At 44.3% G+C, this 18084-nt stretch overlaps 1 protein-coding gene across 1 annotated transcript in view; it reads right to left on the reverse strand.

Moving 5' to 3' along the window:
• smurf2 (SMAD specific E3 ubiquitin protein ligase 2) overlaps positions 1 to 18084 on the reverse strand; it is a 45042-nt gene that overhangs the window by 21915 nt on the left and 5043 nt on the right. Inside the window, exons 2-3 of the mRNA XM_072368358.1 lie at positions 4765 to 4803; positions 3160 to 3268 (exon numbers count right to left, since the gene is read on the reverse strand). Of these exons, the coding sequence (XP_072224459.1) occupies positions 3160 to 3268; positions 4765 to 4803 (148 nt within the window). The remainder of the gene's footprint in view (positions 1 to 3159; positions 3269 to 4764; positions 4804 to 18084) is intronic.

Here is an 18084-nt window from a genome sequence, read left to right on the forward strand (position 1 = left end):
ACAGCCAAAACTGAAAGTGAAACCAAAGCCTTTCAAACTGCTCATAAATCTCTCCAACTCTGACACAATTGGCACTTTTTGCCTGCAGAATGTATAATTCAGTCAGTTTATTTATATCAGCACAGACACAGTTAAATTAAATTACAATCCAATTCGGTCCTAAACATTGTAATTAAATTCTTATCCAATTCGATAAAATGTATTATAATCCAAGTTAGTCCAATTTGCAAAAACAAGGCCTAGGCAAGGAAACCAACTGACCGCACTGAATCTTCTTTTCCATTCAATCCTCCATCCTGAGCATGCACAAGGCGACAGTGGGGAGGAAAAACTCCCTTTTAACAAGAAGCAGCCTCCACAAGTACAGCCGTTTAGGGCCATCTAATGAGACGCATTATTCAGAGGACGTAAGAGAGGTGCATGCATGTTACTGCACATAGGCCTGAGGAACAGAAACTAAGCAGGAAATAAGGGTCGCAGAGGAAGAGTCCGCTGTCTTGCAAAAACATCAATGCATTGCTATATTGTATAACTGCAAGAAGTCGTTTGCTGCTGAATTAAAACTGAAAATTTCATGTTAGAACCCTGAAGACAGTTTCACGGCACTGACATTTTAAAGCACAAATTAAAGTGAAACAGCCCTACAATGCAAAGCTGTGTAGAACTCCCTGCTGTGCAGAGAGGGCCTGAATGTTTGTGGCGGAGATGTGTGCATAGACAGAAAGCAGACGGCAGGAAGGAAACAGGGATTATAGGTCCTGTACACACAAATACAAACACTTTGACAAACACAACGCATTTTCTGCCCATCGTCCAAATGCAAACGTGGTTTTTGGCTTCTGAGGGAGAACATTCTTGAAAATTCTGGCCAGGGTGAGGATATTTAAAATCTCTGGTTTTGGATGAGATGTGACCGGACAACAGGCTTTTCTGTTGAGCGAGCCGTTTCAACTGTTGGAAGATCACCCCGTCTGTGTCGCCAGAGAAGTTAGTGCACACTGAACTATTCAGCCGGCGAGCTGAGGTCACGAGTGACTCTGGACTGTCGGGAAGAGTGGTTTGGATTTTAATCAGGCAAGTATGAACCTCTGTACAGTGAGACGTCTCAGTGGAGCTTTGTTTTGCGTTTCCCTGTGAGATTTTTCCTTTTTGGTAAATCATGATATGTGGATGGGAATTTTTTTTTTTCAAACAAAATTTAAAAAAAAATCATGAAAAAAAGGTTGTGTCCATGTAAGTATATGTATGTAAAAGATAAAAAAAAAGCTTGCTGTCCCGACTCAGCATCACGCAGAGCTGCAGAGTCATGTGACCTGGTGCTGAATGCCGATCGAACGCTTTGTTCTCAAAAGCCAGATGTTAGCAGGTGTTTTCTGTCCAGTGTAAAAAGGGCTTATGAGCTCATTTGTTACATTTTACAGACTATACTGCTTCATTTGCCTTTAAGTGATTGAAAAACAGATGATTAATAAATAATGGTTAAAACACAAATGAATTAATAATCAGGCTGTGGCTAACAGATGGAATATACACTGGAATATGCTTTATAATCCAACACTTTTGATGAAATGGTACCCAACATCAACTGATAGAGCTTTTAAAACTGATTTGTTCACAGACACAGTCGTGTATAAATATCAGGGCAATCCATCATTATTCTTCTAAAAAAAAATCTAAGACGAGGCACTTAACACTGGAGATGTATCCTTTTGTAATGCTATATCCAAAGGACTCTTAATTAACTTGGCATGATCGAGTGCACACTTACAGGACTCTGAAAGCTCTACGAGACACTAAAAGATGGCCCCGAGTATTTAATTACAAAGAACTCCCGTGTCCTTGTCCTCTACAAGTTGACAAATGGGAGTTGTTATCCTGCTTTGATTTAGTTAATATCAACCATATCCTGTAGTTCTTAGTGATTCACTTTACAAACTTGAGACACGAGGAATGAGTGTGAGAGGCAGGCGGCCAGATAGGCTGCGTCTGCTATCCTTGGCATGCCGGCCACATCCTGCAACAATGCTGAAAGGTTACAGTTCACGGGCCAGTTTGCTGGCCGCGGCGCTCCAATGAAACCACAGGCCTGGACACACACACACACACACAAACACACAGGCACTCTCAGAATTTCTACATCCTCACACGAGGACATACAACAAATGGAAAAAAAAAGAAAAAAGAAAAAAGGGAGTTACAGCCAACAGCTTTAATGCACTAGGCTGCATTCAGAGCACCAGGTGTTTGAGGCCCTGTTTTAATAAGTGTGAGCCAGCCAGACGGCTAGCTAGGCTGCTCTCAGGCAATTAAAACCCCTCTCCTCCGACACACCACCTGAGAGTCCTTCTGCCGGCCATAAGAGTAAACACTGACAGACAGTAAAACAGGGTGCGTTGATGGTAAACGCATCACTGGCACAGAAAAATACAAGTCATTTTCACATAAATTCCAGTCAACTATATCTGCAGACTCCTGAGACAAATTAGAGCAGAGAGGTTCCACCGAGCCGCGGGTATGTGCTCTCCTCTCCGCCGGCTCATCCCTAAGGTGTGCATTTGGGCGCGTGACTTTTTCCCTTTTGTCAAATGTGACATGAGCAGCTAATTTAATGGCTGTGCAGAGAGAGGGTCTCGTCTCCACGGCAACCAAACAAACGGAGACACGTGCTTCCTCTCGCTGTTGGCTGAATGACGGCTTGGATAAACACCGGGCGCATACTGGAAACTTTCACTCTCACATTTTCACTCACGCGCTCCGCCGCTACTTTTTCCAGGTTACTTTCACAGGACACGCCATCTTTGGGAAAAAGGCAATCAGGGTGCAACAAGACATGCACGTGTTTCAGTCAGTGGAAGAAAATACTATTTGGAGATGCAAACCCCCCCTCCCCTCCACTCCTCTGATACTTTAAATGTTGCTCCAGGGGAACATTTTTAGACTGAGCCGTTATGTCATTACAGAGTATCTAGATACTGAGAGGCCAGATGCAAGAGCTGTTTTCATCTGTTACTGTTTAGATCCTGTTAATGGCAAAGCCTGACACACATCAAGGTTAAATAAAGAGAGACATACGGAATGTGAGGCATAAACCAAGAGGGACTTGTCTTTTATCTCCGAAAACAGATGTGAGAGATGTCATAAAAATGCACCGGGACTCACAGATCATAGTGTTGGTTCCACTTGGGGTCGAGCGTGTTCCTCACAGTGTCTGTAGAGTGGCATTGTCCCGAACCGTCCACCACAACCTTGGCAAAGGGATCAGGGAGGCCTGAAGGGACAGAATAAGGTGTCCCAACACTCAGATTAAGACAAGTGTAATAAAAGTCAATGGATCATTTATTTATCAGTAAATTAATCAAACAAAATAACTAATTTAAATATTCATATGGGCAAAGGCAGACACAATGAATCACTTTATCAGCCATTCTGGTAACCACACGGACTAAACAATTACTCCAAAAGGGACTGCAGAATTTACTAATAATGCAAGATCTATAAATTATAATATTTGTGGTTTAAAAAAAACAGATTTTTATCAGAGCAGAGCAACAGTCTTGAAGTGCTTTAAGTGACCTTGAGTTGTTACATAAGGCGAAAAAAAAAGATGTTCTTTTTAATCCGCTGCAGTTCCTCCTCATAATTCACACGTGCCAAACAGAAGCGACTCAGCCCCGCATCACTGTGTCCTCACACGCATCAAACTGGCCTCGCGGAATCAGTGGAGTCGCTCAGAGCGACGAGTTCTGCGATACCAACCTGATGTGTGGAAGCACACAGGAGGCAGACGCCTCCCTCAGGGGTGCGTCCTACGGTGGGTCCACTTCAACCCCGCTTTCAATCTCTGCGCTTTCTCACGTAACACACGAGGCACAGCAAAAGAAAATCAGTGCCCGCTTGAAAAGTCAGACAATTAAGGTCGCAAAGGGCTGATTTTCAATGACAATTTCTGCCATGTTTAGCCGTCTGACAAAAGAAACCGTATTTACAAACAGCTGCAAAAAGATGGAACTCTAGCATATGTACAGAACACCTAGGCCCAGTTTAACCTAGTTGAGCTATACTGTATATACTGGAGCCCCAGTTGCATTATCTGAGCGTTAGCACGGTTTTGAGAAGCTCGATTTTGTACAGTTTTGGTTGGACGAACATGATTACAGGCATTTTAAAACTCTAGTTTTATGCCAGGCTAACAGAACTTTTTTTGTGTCACGTAAACATGAGTTCAGAAACAAAGACTGTTTTTTTTTTTTGGGTCTACGTTCTCGCTGCAATTCCCCACCAACTCTTGGAGTGAGTGTTTGCTCAGCTCCTGAGCGTTGGAATGGGAGGAATGGGCACCACAGAAACCACCCGGGTGAGCGGAGGACCTTTACATGCTCATTCACCATGACAGCCTGACCCAAACACAGAAAAACATTCACAACACCCAGAGTTATTAAGAATTTAATGAGCAGTGGTGCAAGAAAGTTTTCCTAATTGACAATACGCTCTGACGCCTCTTTCTGGTCGGATCTGTACATCCAGAACTAGCTAAATTCTACATTTAGGTATTAAGTAATAAGACCATGTAAACTAATCTTCCACTTCAACATCAAGGCCAATTGAAATGGCAAAATATGTAGATTCTAACGGACTGCCGATGTCTAACTGCGGGCACTAAATCTCATACTCAAGTTCAAGAGGCGCTTACAGTGCATGTATCATATCCCACAAATCTATATATAAAAACAAACACACTGAGGTTTATGACTGGCAGATACTTACGGAAGAAGTCCTTCTTCACGAGGTTTTTGGCACACAGGACTGGAAAAGAGAGGGGAAATTCAAGCAAATCATTAAAATACACATATTTATAGTAATTTCACAAATAGTACAGAGCGGCTACATGGTTAGCATTCCTGTGTCCGAGCACCGTTTTGCAGGACAAAACTTTGCAACAAAAGAGCCCAATTAAAACACAGAATAAGTCATTTCAAACCTCTAATCAACTCAAGACTAGTCACATACTTTTATGCTTTTTATACATGTCTTTTATATGTAAAGAGACGGGAACATGCATGGGTAGTCAGCAGAAAATGTTTCATCTGCTTTGGGGTTAGGGTAGGAATATATCGTGCTGAGAACAGCTGCAGCAGAGAGATGTTCCAAACATGGGCCAAGAGCGCTACAGATCGCATAAATCATCTCTTCTACCTTTATCTGACTGCGCATTCACAGCATCGAATGCCGATCATTTGCATCAAGACACCTTGTCAACAACAGCTTAGGAAGCAACTCTCTAGTTTTAAAGTTAAAGCTTTGCCGTAGCTACACGGCTATTTTATCTTTAGGATGAAATAGTTTGAACAAAAAAAGAAAAGAAAAGAAAAAAAGCTGCATTGCATTCTTTATTAAAACAATCTGCCTTTAAGCAGGAGGAGGGGATGTTTCGTCTCTGTTTCTCTATCAAAACCAGTCTGTCAGCAGCAAAGAGCGCGATCCTGCTGATCTACATTAAAAGATGTGGAGGCGGTTGCCGAGGTGATGAGGCAAAGCTACTTACACCCTCCTGTGCAAAGTATGGATGGATGAGGAAGCTCAGTAACCACCTGGGTGTCTGGAGCTCAGAGTTACAGCCAGTGAGTCAGGCACATGGAAACAATTCAGTTTCTTCTGTAATAAAGTCCCTCTGAGGAACAGCCACTAAGTGGTCTGGATATCAATGTGGCTCACTCGCTGGTTTGAGGAGGGACGACACGTTAGAAAAGAAACAATGCAAACCTGAAGCAGTGAGGGTGTGGTTATGTAGAATTTCAGTCACTGTGAGTTGGGAGAGAAAACAACAGACCCAAAGTATTTTTATTTTAAAGAAATAGCGCCAAAGAAGAAAAAAAAAGGAGGGGGGGGGGGGGGGGGGGGGGCGCTGAAGTTGAAACATCTGCTCGCCAACATTTGGAACAGCAGCTGGAATGATTCAAGGCAAGACCACAGCGAGACACAATATTGATGATCTCATCGCTGCCCTTCCATTATTTTGTTCAATGAAGTCTACACGATAGCGTGCACATGTGCTCCTTTAAAGTGCACAAACCTGTTCTGGTGCGGTGACTGCTTGCTGGCAATGAGAGAGCACCCTTGGCTTATTTTAAAGCCCACACCTCTCCGCAATGTGCTTTGCTTGTCATCACTTAGGCAGGTTGCAGGGCTGCGACAATCAGTCGACTTCAAATCTGACCGAAATACAAGCGGCAACGGTTATAATCACTGATGAATCATGTAAGTAATAGACAAAAGACATCGGTATTAAACCAGAGGCCTTTGTGAAAGTGCCTTTTTATCTGGTTTGGCCTGCCAAGTCCATTTACATGCAGGTTAGAGTGGTCTGACTTTACTGACATAAATAGACAAAAGGCACACCCATAGCGGCAGACTGCAGCTTAAGCTACTCAATCATCAGCCGCTGCCGTTTCCTCTAACCCTCCATTCCATGCCACACATACTCAGACATATACACCATGTCAAATGTCACTCTGAATCACTTTGGCTTGGAGCTAAAACAGTTTTACCCACATGCCTTTTATGTGCAGTGTCGGCAAAATACACAAAATACCACCTCCTGCACCAACATTTACATATGCATGGTGTTTAAGAGACTCACAGAGGGCATGTGAGATTAAAGAGCTGCCCAGAGGGAGGAGTGTGAAGAGTAGACTAAACTGGATGCACGGCCGTCCTGGGGCAAGTGGTGGGTGGGGCGGTGGGGGGGCGCAGAACATGCTGGACAGATGAGGAAGAGTTTCTTTCCACAAACATCCCTGGGAATGTGTTACGTTCCCGTGAAACCCACCTCATTTCTAAAACATCTGGTACGCATCACTTTCGGACGCATTCTTGGTGAACACGGAGGCAAGCACGTGCACGTGTGCGTGCACACACACACTCACAGGCCTCTTAGACACCTCACTCTTCACTCCAACTCCAGTGATCCAATTAATTATTAACAAGCACAGGAGGATGTGCCATGAATGTGTTCGTGTGTCTATGCGAGTCTTTCAGGGTGGTGAAAATGCTGGATGTGTTCCTGAAAGCATCTGTGGGTTTAAGACTGTTTAGATGTGCACATTATTCGTTTTGCAACGTTTTGCGACTGATCCCAACCCTCGTGTGGCGAATAATCCCTAAACATCGACCTCAACAGAACTACCTTCAGCAAAAAACGAAGAAGCGAGTGCTCATGACAATTAGAAAATGAGATGTATTGCATGGAGAGGCAAGACATGACAAGGCTTAAACAGCAGCCAGCTCAGCTTAAACCGAGCTAAGCTGTGGAAAAAATGCAGACCCTCCTGTGAGTACATTAGCAGCCCTCAGCTAGCCACACAGCAGGAAGGCAACTCTACAATTATACCCAAATAAACTCTTTATGAAAGCATACAAGGGGCAGAGTTACAGCGGAAAACAGAGAAAACCGCTGGAATGGTCAGACAGAGACAACAGTTTAATAGGAATAACAATGAAAGGTGCTTAAGAAGGAATTTCAATTCGAGGGCACATACCGTTATCTCAATTTCAGGACTAGGTGACATCCTCAGCAGTCATCCCTGACCCCTTTACTGACTCAGAAACTGAACAAACCGATAAAGGAGGCCGGCTCTGTGCTGTGGACTGCTCTGCAGGCCTGACTGCTCGAAGAAAACCGCGGGAAATGTTACCGAACATAAAGAACACCACCGTTCACCTTCTACATTCTACATTTCATCGGATTGTCAATCGCACCGCATTTAACCGGACCAGAGCGGTCAGTTTCTCTGTAGAGTGCCCTGAACCGCTGCTATATGAATAAACTGAACTGAATGACTTTGCATAAATACACACACATCCAGTGAAATGTCTGCAGCCAGCACCACACAGAAATCCCCTTAAATTCACGGAATAATGAGAAACGGAGCACTGCCTTCTCTGAGCGAAAGGAAGCGGGCACGCAGCGTCAGACATCAGCTGTTTTATTGGTCACTCAGGACACGGCCGGCTTTCTCATGCTCTCCCACTGACAAACGCAATTACCTGCTCTCTCTTCACTCCTTGTACACATCAGCATAAAAGACAGACACAGTGCACACAGACGGAGACGATCCCACATATTAGAAAAATGCTCGGCCATGAGAACTTAAAGCAAAAAAGAAAAAAATCTTACACTTTTCCCACATATTTTCTCTTTCCAGATGCCTTTCAGAATTACGTCATTCTGTTCCATGGCTGCACTGTCGCTTTTTTTTTTTAAGGAAATGGAAATTTAAGTACAACCAAATAACACGAACTGTAGCTAGAACTAATATGGAGTTCGGTTAGTTTAGGAATTCCACAGAATTAACGTGGTCATTGTATTTTTTTTGGGGGGGGTGATGGTGGGAGAGGAGGTAATATTTATGAAACATTATTTCACAACACAAAAACCAGCCTAAGTAAACCTTCTGGAAACCTTATCTAAACATACCTCATTTGCGTTCTCCTGTAGTGGTTTTTTTTTGCCGTCATATGGAAAAGCAGCTCTAATCTTTTAATTTAGACTTAGTCCAACTATAATTTCAAGTGACTCAATTTTTCCATTCACAATTAATCACAAGGCTCTGCGTAGTTAATCACATTTTCAGCTTATTTTTCATCTGTTGCTATTATGCCAAAATGTTAAATATCAAAATATGCAAAGCAGCAGTGCAAGTACCGTTTCTCTTTATGAAAGGTTGAATTGTGGGTAATCTGGTTGGGACAACTGCTCTGGCAAGTGAACGAGTGAGCAATCGGTGGAGGGACACAGCAAAGAGATGCTGTGGTGCAAAAATACATGCTGATAGAAGCAGTTAGATTACAGCTAATCATCCAGTGAATGCCTATACGAGCCGAAGCTCCAGAAGAATATAGCAGTATATTAAAGTCAGTGTTGTACGGCTTCTTGAACCGTGAGATGACCATTTCTTTACACTCCCGCCAGCTTCAAACTTTCTTCAAACCCTCTTCCATCACGTAAAAACACAGGCGCTCGCTCCGGAAAAGCATCACATAACCTCCGTGCGTCTCGGCCCCATCTAAAGTCCTCTGTCGTCATAGCGACAGCAAGTATTGAGGCAAAGCTGAGAGAAGGGTGTCTCTGTGCTGCCTGTGTTTCTCATTCTGGTCGCAGCGCCTCGCACAGCCAGGGACTGCGGCGCAGACCGACGGGGCTGAGGGAGGAAAGGCTACAGAAACCACAGCAGAGACAGACGAGATGAACGCCACCGAGACGTCTCAAGCTCACATCAAACACAAATAAGATGCTCTGATAATACATGTAGCCTCACAAACTACTAACGGCAGAAACTAATCCAAATTTGCCACTGACTGAGTGGAAATATAACCTAGAGGCTGACATGAGGAACAGGGATATGGGGTGTATGCTCTCTGTGGCTGCTCAGCTGACTGCAATTTATTAGTCACATAATGGCTTTTCACATCACAGCCCAAACAGGGCTGCTTCCCTGAGGACAGCTGGGAAAGCAAAACAAACGCCACATACAACTGATAATCGGCTTGGGTTTGTTTAGGTCCCTTTTTCTTTCTTCTTTTTGCCATCTCTTAATAAAAACCAACTCCTCTGAGTGGCAACAGCAGCTCAGTGCAGACAGAGACAGAGACCTTGGGGTGAAGTTAAAGTCCCACCTGTGGGGAGAGGATGGGCACAGTTTCTCACAAGCTGACACACAAAGAGCCCTACTGTGCAGGCAAATCAATGGAGTCTGCCAGACGCATGCCAAACACCTGGGGAGGGAGTGGCCACGTGACATCTAAGGGAGGAAGGGGAGCGGGTGTCGCTATGGCAGCGATAACTGGCCAAGTCGAGATGAATCTACTCTCATTTCTTGAGAACCGAACACACTTCAGCAGTCACAATCACACTCGCTAACACACAAAAGCATGGGAAAAGAACAGGATACCACGGGGTAGTAAAGGGTCATACCACCTCTGGTCTGTTGCTCTGTGGTTAACCATTACACTGGAGTGTAGAAGCTGGAGGAAGTGGGGGTGTGGGAACCGAGACCAGCGCCTGGTAATAATCCACCATTCCCATCCCAAGTCAAAACTATCTGCAAGCAGAGCCTAATAAGAGGAAGATGGAGCAGAGGAGGCATTTCAGAGGATCGGCTGATCGTCTGGCTGCATGAAATTGGAACTATGTGCGAACCTAAACAAAACTTTTCAGGCCTCCTAGCTCAGGTTGACCGTGTACTGAACCTCCCTTCCTGTCCACCTGGTTCCTCCAGTTCGATGCACTGACCCAGCCCCGCCAGACAGTCTGAGACATCTTCAGGGAACATACTCCCCCATCTCCGCCTCACTCTTCCAGCCCCCAACCATTCCTCTGCCTGTCTGCCTGTTTGTCTGCTCTGTTTTGACTCCAGGCCCAGGACCGTGCACTCTCATGCGCAACATTGTTCCTCTATAAACAAAGCGCTTCCTTTTCCCCGCTCCCCTCCTCCCTGACCTCTCTGGGACTTAAAACCTGTAGTGAGGCAAAAAAAATGAAGAGGATGAATTCTGAGTTCCTGCTGATAAGTGTATCAGTCGACCCGCTCTTTATCGGGCTCTTGCTAATGTCTGAGTTGTTTCCTACTCTGTCTGCAGTGTTTGGTCCCGCACATGTGATCTGTACACCACTGTCACTGGGCCTAAAGCAGAGGGAGGCTGATATTAGACCTGCTGGGGCTTCAATGCATACCGAGCTCACAGAGATGCAGCTCGTCGCCCTGACACAGAAAGGAAGTGAAGCTCAATTTGGCTAATTACCTAAAGTAAGAATGAAAAAACTAAAAAAAAACTAAAAGTAAAAATAAAAAAAAGCCAGAAAAACTAAAATCAAAGACTAAAAACAGCTTTATGAACTCTTGTTTGTGTTTCTGCCACAACCAAAGACCACAAAGACCAGACCAAGATGCATGTATATGCAAGACGTACCAAAACTCCCTTCAAGTGTTCCTGATATGATGAACCACAAGAGAGGGATGGCCACAAACTGAGGTCTTCCAGAGACATTACATTCACGGGAGAGGAGGTGCTGGACAGACATCTGAGAAAGTTGATGCGTCTGGCCATGGCTGAGGCGGACGGATGAAAACACTGGGTCCGCTCCTTTTCCTACCTCTGAGCCAGCAAGAAGTGATGACGAACGGCGAGGGTCTAAACGTATCACTTGCAGGGAAAACGTTTTTTTGGCTGCAGGAGAAGCCAACTTAAAATTTGTGTTGTTAATTGTTGACGAGATAAACGGGCCGCTGGCGTGCAGACACTGTGTTGCGTAAACGACGTTGTTCCTCTGTTTTAAATGCACCAGAGGGGCCCATACAGGGGAAAAAAACTCATGTCGTAATTTGTATTTCTTGTGCCGGGTGTTGGATGGTTAATTACACGAAACGACAACTCCCAATTTCGTCACAATATTCACAAAAGATCAAGTCTGCGTCGATCTCCCCCCTTACACAGTGATGGATTTGGGGTACTCAAACTAACAGCGTGTAGCCCTTGTAGGTAAATCTATGTGTAGGTCAAATGCCGATTGGTCGAGAGTTAGCCTGAGCTGGGAGCTGGGAGATGATCATGATCGCAGCTGCACTGGACAATCTCCATAACTTTGACACTTAGATCTTAGTCCAATATGACTTCTGTCTTTTCCACAGCAGGGCAAAGCTAAAGGACCAACAACAGCACACCCACAATACCAAGAGTAGCCTACAGTTCAGACCCTTTCACGTGTTTGTTAGACTGCCCCCAAGGAGACGTGCGTTTTAGAAGCACCAGCTTAGAGTGAGCCTACAACAAGGTTCATCCCTTAAGCAGTATGTGAGATGTTGTATATTCTCTGCAGGCTCATCTGAAAAGGTCACTAATGCACAAGATCTATAGGCCCAAAACGTCTGAAGCATGTAAACATCCAGATACTTTCGGGGGACATTTTTGTACATCACTTAACTTTAGCCCCTAAATTGCAGTCGAGCAGAATCGAGTTAAGAAGTAGAGTCGAGTTTCACAAATGCAGTCCAGCTTTTTTACAAGTCCCACACCAACTGGAAGGGAAACATTTCAGCTTTGGCTGTGTTTGAATATCTTAGCGAATCCACTTATGTAATATGCAAATCTGGGAAGGCTTCTCCTGGTCACATAATTCAGATATTGGAGTCATTGATATTGGAGTGATCATGGAACCACCTAACTGCCAGGAAAGTCTTTTAATACATGTACAGACCTGCAAATTTCCAAGTCTTAGTGAATCAGAAAGGAAAAATGGTAACAGAATCTCCCAGTGCATCATTTTTACTGAGAAGAAAATAGAAAGGAACACTCAGGGAAAAAAAAGAAGAAAAAGACCCTGATCAAATCTTTCCAAGTTTGAAAAATTATAGTCATTCAAAGACATGCTTCATTTTCTCTAGCTGTGAGGAGGGGAAAGAACAATCTGGTCAACAACTGAGGAGTGGAGAAAGAACCGGTGGTGATACGTAATGAAGAAACTCATAATCCCTGTGACTAATAAATACCACAAAAACACAGAAGACTGAGAATCCCACTCCTGTTGCAGGAAGAATGGATGTCAAGGGACATCTGCATCAAATCTCTGTGACCAGAAGTGTAAAAAAATATGACACAGTTAGAAAAAAAGGGCAAGAGGACATGATACGTTCTGTTCACAAAAGGATTAAAAAAAAACAAATATCTTTATGCATCACACTCTCAGCGCTTACTGGAAAAGCAACAGATGAGAGATCTTGGGTGATGTCGAGAAGCTCTAACAGGAAACCGGGACCCGCTTCCCCCAGGTGGTGTGAAGAAAGAAAAAAAAAAGAGGATGAAACGCTTTGGCTTGAAAATGATGCACCAATAAATCTCTGTGACTATTCAATGGTTCTTGTTTAAGCAGCCAGCCGAGATAAACAATCGGGGGGAGGAAGTTCAGCTTTGTTTTGGATTTATTTTAGGTGCCAGCAGCAGCTAAGGCCAACTGAGTTTTCAACCCGCATTGACCACAACGCTATATATCAGTGACAGCGATCAGAACCTCCGAAAGGGCACTCTGCCAAGTCATGGTTTAGCATAATCTCATTAGATCGTGAGTAGTTGCTTATCTGCGTCGGTCAGTCAAAACAACCGAAAAATAATCAAAGTGTTTTGATACTTGAGCGTGATAGAGTCTTATCAACTGGAACGCCACAGCAAACTGACGACCTGTGGGAGTCACCGATGTTTAACTAAGACCACATCCTAACCAAACAAAGGGAGGGTGCCGATACGAAGATGCACAGTGGTAACAAATCCACTGACTGAGATGCACAGAGAACTCAAACTCCATCAAAAACCTGTCCGACAACACATGTGAGCGGAGAGAGGCTGGCAGCATTCTTGGTGTGAGAACATTTCATCCATCTCACGTCACCTTTTCCCTTCGTGATGCAGCCCACTGTAATTGCATAACAGGAGAGTCCTCCCCATTCTCACCTCCAAATAGTGGAAAAACTATGCCACAATGGTGATTTTCAGTGGCATTCCTGTTGCCGCTGCATAGTACATCACTCCGTCTTTCCACTCTGTGTGACACAATGTGTCTGACAGAGAGTGGTCCAGGCGAGCAAAGTCTTCCACAGTGCCATCACCGCTAAGTGAGAAGTCAAAACAGCGAGAGGAGCCGTCTCAGGCTTCTGCAAGCTTACAGCACTGCTGGCCGGGACCAGAGCTGTTTTGGGTGGCTGCATGGCTTTCCTAGCTTCTTGGCTTCTTGGCCCTCCCTGATGTAATGGAGAAGAGTAGAAGAGAGCTGTACTGAAGTGGTTTTGGGGGGGGGTGCAAATAGTACCAACCTGTTTAACAGAGGTTGAGGACCACCACATTTCTGTGCCGACTGCCAGAAATACTGCTCCCTCCAAATTTCTTCGGGAGCTTCAGTTTCTAAGAATGATTTCACAACTTCATCTGGGAGTTGTGTTACATCATGACCGCACGGCCATATTTTTCCCCTTTTGTACCGTCTACCTTGCCAATGAATGTGTTGGACTGAGAGGACCGTTTAGGAACCAGAACAACAATCTTGGCGTTGTCAATGACGATCCCGCTGCAAAGCAATCCACCAGTGCGTCCTCCTCAGTCTCTGTGATGTCAACTTTCTACTGATACTAATGTTCAACATTAACCACCATAATAAAGCTCTCCCATGATCAAAAGCCATAATCGAAGGCTGTTGTGCGCAGGTGCATGCAATAAACAGTTTTTACAACGTGCTAAGAGTCATGTTTAGAGTGGCTACGGGACATGTGTCATGTCTGACCCAGATTTAAGCCGAGCTTTGATGAAATCCTTTCTCAGAGCCTGGACTGTCACGGCTGCCAAACCATCACAACTGTGGAATGAAAGAAAGTTAAAAAAGACTGTGAGAAAGTGATTTCCTTCAGTCATATGAAACCACAAGTCGTAATACCTGGGTTGGCTTACAACAAGCCATGATCTCTAAAAGACTGCTTTATCTTTTAGCTCTGGGAAGTGTATTTGCTCTGCCTCTTTGTAGGTGAAAGAATATTCAACACCACTTTTTCCCACATTTGACCGACTACAGCGTCTGTAGCGTCATCCCGAGAGCGGAATCATCAGACGCTCCCAGTTTTGCTCGGTTCTGGAGGTTAGTTTTACATAAGACTTCCAGCCAAACAAACCAAAACTCTCACAAACCAGACGGTAACACATCATATCAATCTCAAAATGAAACTGAAAGCACACGACCAACTATGAGCCTCTGGTCTTTTTTCTTTACAATGAAAGGAAAGCTTGTTAGGGAGGAATAATGTATCTGTTTCTCAGTCGTTTTCTTCTTTCTCTTTTTTTAAACGACGCAGCAATCCTGTGGTGTATTTGTTCAGCTTCAGCAGCAATGCCATATGAAATGTGATCTGGTGTTAATATAAACATCTCTCTTCTGATCCTGTTTCGGCTCAAACGCCAGCTTAGAGGCACGGACAGACGTCTCCAGTCAGCTGTTGGCGTCTTGTGGCTTTCGCACAAGACTCCCCTTCAGCCGGTGCGTGTGGAGACTTGAGACACCCCCCATTTGAGGTTAGTCCGAGTTAATCGCATCAACCCATGGCCATCCAGGTTTAAAGCAGAGCCGGCACGTTCAAGAATTAAATCTCAGGTTACGCACCTCCATCAGGCAGCTGGGCAGGAATGCTGTGGCCACCCTGCCTTTCACTGTTCCTGGGGAAAGTGAAATGACCCTTGCATGCTCTGATGTTTATCAGAGCTAATGAGACACTGAGCAAACTTGCAGATGGATCTCACCTGGGCACACTGCAGAGATCGGAAAATAATCACAGTCATCCCTACAAATAAATGAAGGAGGTAACAAGCTCAACACTGTTTCAATCACAAATCAAAAGTAGAATGTGCCAAGAGAGGCCTTTCCTGACAGACTGCTCCACACACTCAAAACCTGAGCTTTTCGGCGGGTGACCAGTATGGACCGTCTGGAACCGCAAATGTATAACTCAAAATGTCCATGTTATCTCAGTTAACTGAAAGAAATATACGCTTATGAATCAAATCCGAGGAGTCGCCCTCTGAATCTTTGTTTCATTGTAAGTCATATACCACAGCAGTGAGCCGCAGTGTGAGAAGATTCTATTCATCAGAGAACTGTTCGGAGTTTCTCTGCAGATGCAGTTCACACATGCACTTCACAGCTGGAAAATACTCCGAAAGGGGCGTCCAAGTTATGGCGCACACAGGAGCGCGAGATGCAAAAAGTCCAAAAAGAAACCCGTTTCTGCAGAAAGGCACATGTATTTGGAAATGTCCCCAGTAGCGTCGAGCGAGTAGGGACCAACACAAGGGTCAGCAGAAAAGACCATGAAGCAGCCATCTTTATCAACACATAAAATCCTCTGGAGGATTAGCGACTGTATTCACATGTCTTGGTCACTTTCCAAACTTCTTGCCAGGGAGCTAGCAAGGATCGAATCGGGTATACAACTGCCTTCACACATGCAGCCCCTCCAGAACATGACCAGAAGAACATTCAGGGCTTCAGTGCGTGTGTAAAAATAGCCATTGTGGAAAATGCGATGCCAAGGGAACTCTTTTGGAAAATAACCAGCACTGCAGACAGCTAAGGTCATTTAAAGTCAAACTGTATTCTCGGCGGACATTGAGTATGCATGCGCCCCCCAAGTAGAGTTTTATACCTTCAAAGGGATCTCTAGTTTGTGTAATAGATGAGAAATAGTGGCAGGCATTAGGATTGGGTTGGGAGGGGTGGTGGGGGAGTGTGGCATGTCGACAGTCAAGCAGAAATGATGAGAGAGGGGCCTGCAGGAAAGAATCAGTTTAGTTCTCACTGGAAAACCCAAATCCAATTGTGACCCAATAACCACCACAGCCAGGTTAACAGAGAAGGCCTTTGATGAGGGTCTTTTCTAAACCACCCAGGAGGATCAGCACTTCTCCAAGGCAAGAGAGATGTCCCCACTGTACGCACCCTTTTCCTCTGATAGAGGTGAATAAGACCCAAACTTATCTTACTCCAACTGGAGTGGACATTTCAATTCTTTATGAACTTCATCCGGCACACTGACTACATAAAGCACTAAAATAAAAGCAATGATCATCCCTGTCCACTTGTAGGGCGTAAAGGTACAGGATGATATATTGAATGAGAGGCACAGCTCTCTTATATTAAATGGGTCAAAGGATGATTTGCCGCCCAGCGAGTACAAGAGAAATGTGGAGGATGCCACACGAGCTTGACTGCAAGTGTGATGCAGGATTAGTGATGCGTGTTGAACCCTTGTCCTTCACAGGAGATGTGGATGCTGGCCAAACGCTTACATTTGCCATTCATACAAAATGCAGGTCCATTAAAGTTTTTTTTTGCACATCCTTGCTGCTCGGCCAGGCATTGCATCTGAATGCTGCTTGCACTCCCGAGGATGGTCAATCATGCAGAGCTGCTCCGAGTAATCACTTAGACCCATTGTGAAAGACTTAATGCAATAAGTGTGGCGTGGAGCTATGGTCATTTGTAGAAAGTGAGATAAAACGCTGCTCACAACACAGCCAATCAGATTCCTGAAATGCAACCAGCGTCAAGAACTCCATTAATGCTTAATGCCTAATGATGCATTCATACTGTGTTAGATCAATGCAGAGCCTGAGCCAAAGCACACAAAAGTGACCCTGACTGTTGTGAGCATGCACTGGAGTTTTTATGCCTTTGTGGTGGTTTGTTTGTGTACTTCAAATAATGGAGACTGGAAGCAGAAGTCACTGGATGCAACTCTGGTTCTATGAGTACATGAGCAGCTCATAAATGAGGAGCAACAGTCGCTTTGATGGTAAAGAGGGAAGTCATTAAGGGCACGTGATTACATACTCCCAAAGCCGCTGACAATATTTTATTGACAACAGAACATAGACAACATATCAAACATTAAAAGTGAGTCAATTTGCTATTTCATGAGAACTATTCGCTCATATTGAATTTGATGGCAGCAATATGTCTCATTACTGTTGGGACAGGGCCATGTTTACCACTGTGTAACATCCCCTCTTCTGCAAACATCTGGGAACTCAGGAGACCAATTACTGGACCTTCGGGAGAGGACCGCCGATCCATTCCTGACCTCGGAGTTATTCGTCGGGCCTGCCAGCACTCGGACTCTTCTGCTGCTGTTGTAATAGATGCATGGTGTGCTTTACCTCGGAGAGACTCTGCCTCTCTAAGGTGCTCTTTTTATACCAGGTCATGTTATTGACACCTTGCCAATGAACCAAATTAGTTGAAAAACTTTAATAAAGATGTTTCTTAATGGCACCATTTCCTATTCCAGACTTTTGCTGTCCTAACTTTTTCAGACATGTTGCTGCCACCAAATTAAAGATATGTACAGGTATTTTTCATGAATTAGTAAAATGTTTTTTGTGTTTCATTGTGAGTAAAATAACAGTTTATGAGATTTGCAAACCATCACGTTGTTTTTCCATTTATATTTTACACCACAAAGCCCTTGTGGAATTGGGGTTACATTTGAATACTTTATTCAT

This window comes from Leuresthes tenuis, unplaced genomic scaffold (assembly GCF_036924035.1).
Source record: "Leuresthes tenuis unplaced genomic scaffold, fLeuTen1.0.hap1 SCAF_17, whole genome shotgun sequence".
In the NCBI taxonomy this organism is placed as follows: Eukaryota; Metazoa; Chordata; class Actinopteri; order Atheriniformes; family Atherinopsidae; genus Leuresthes; species Leuresthes tenuis.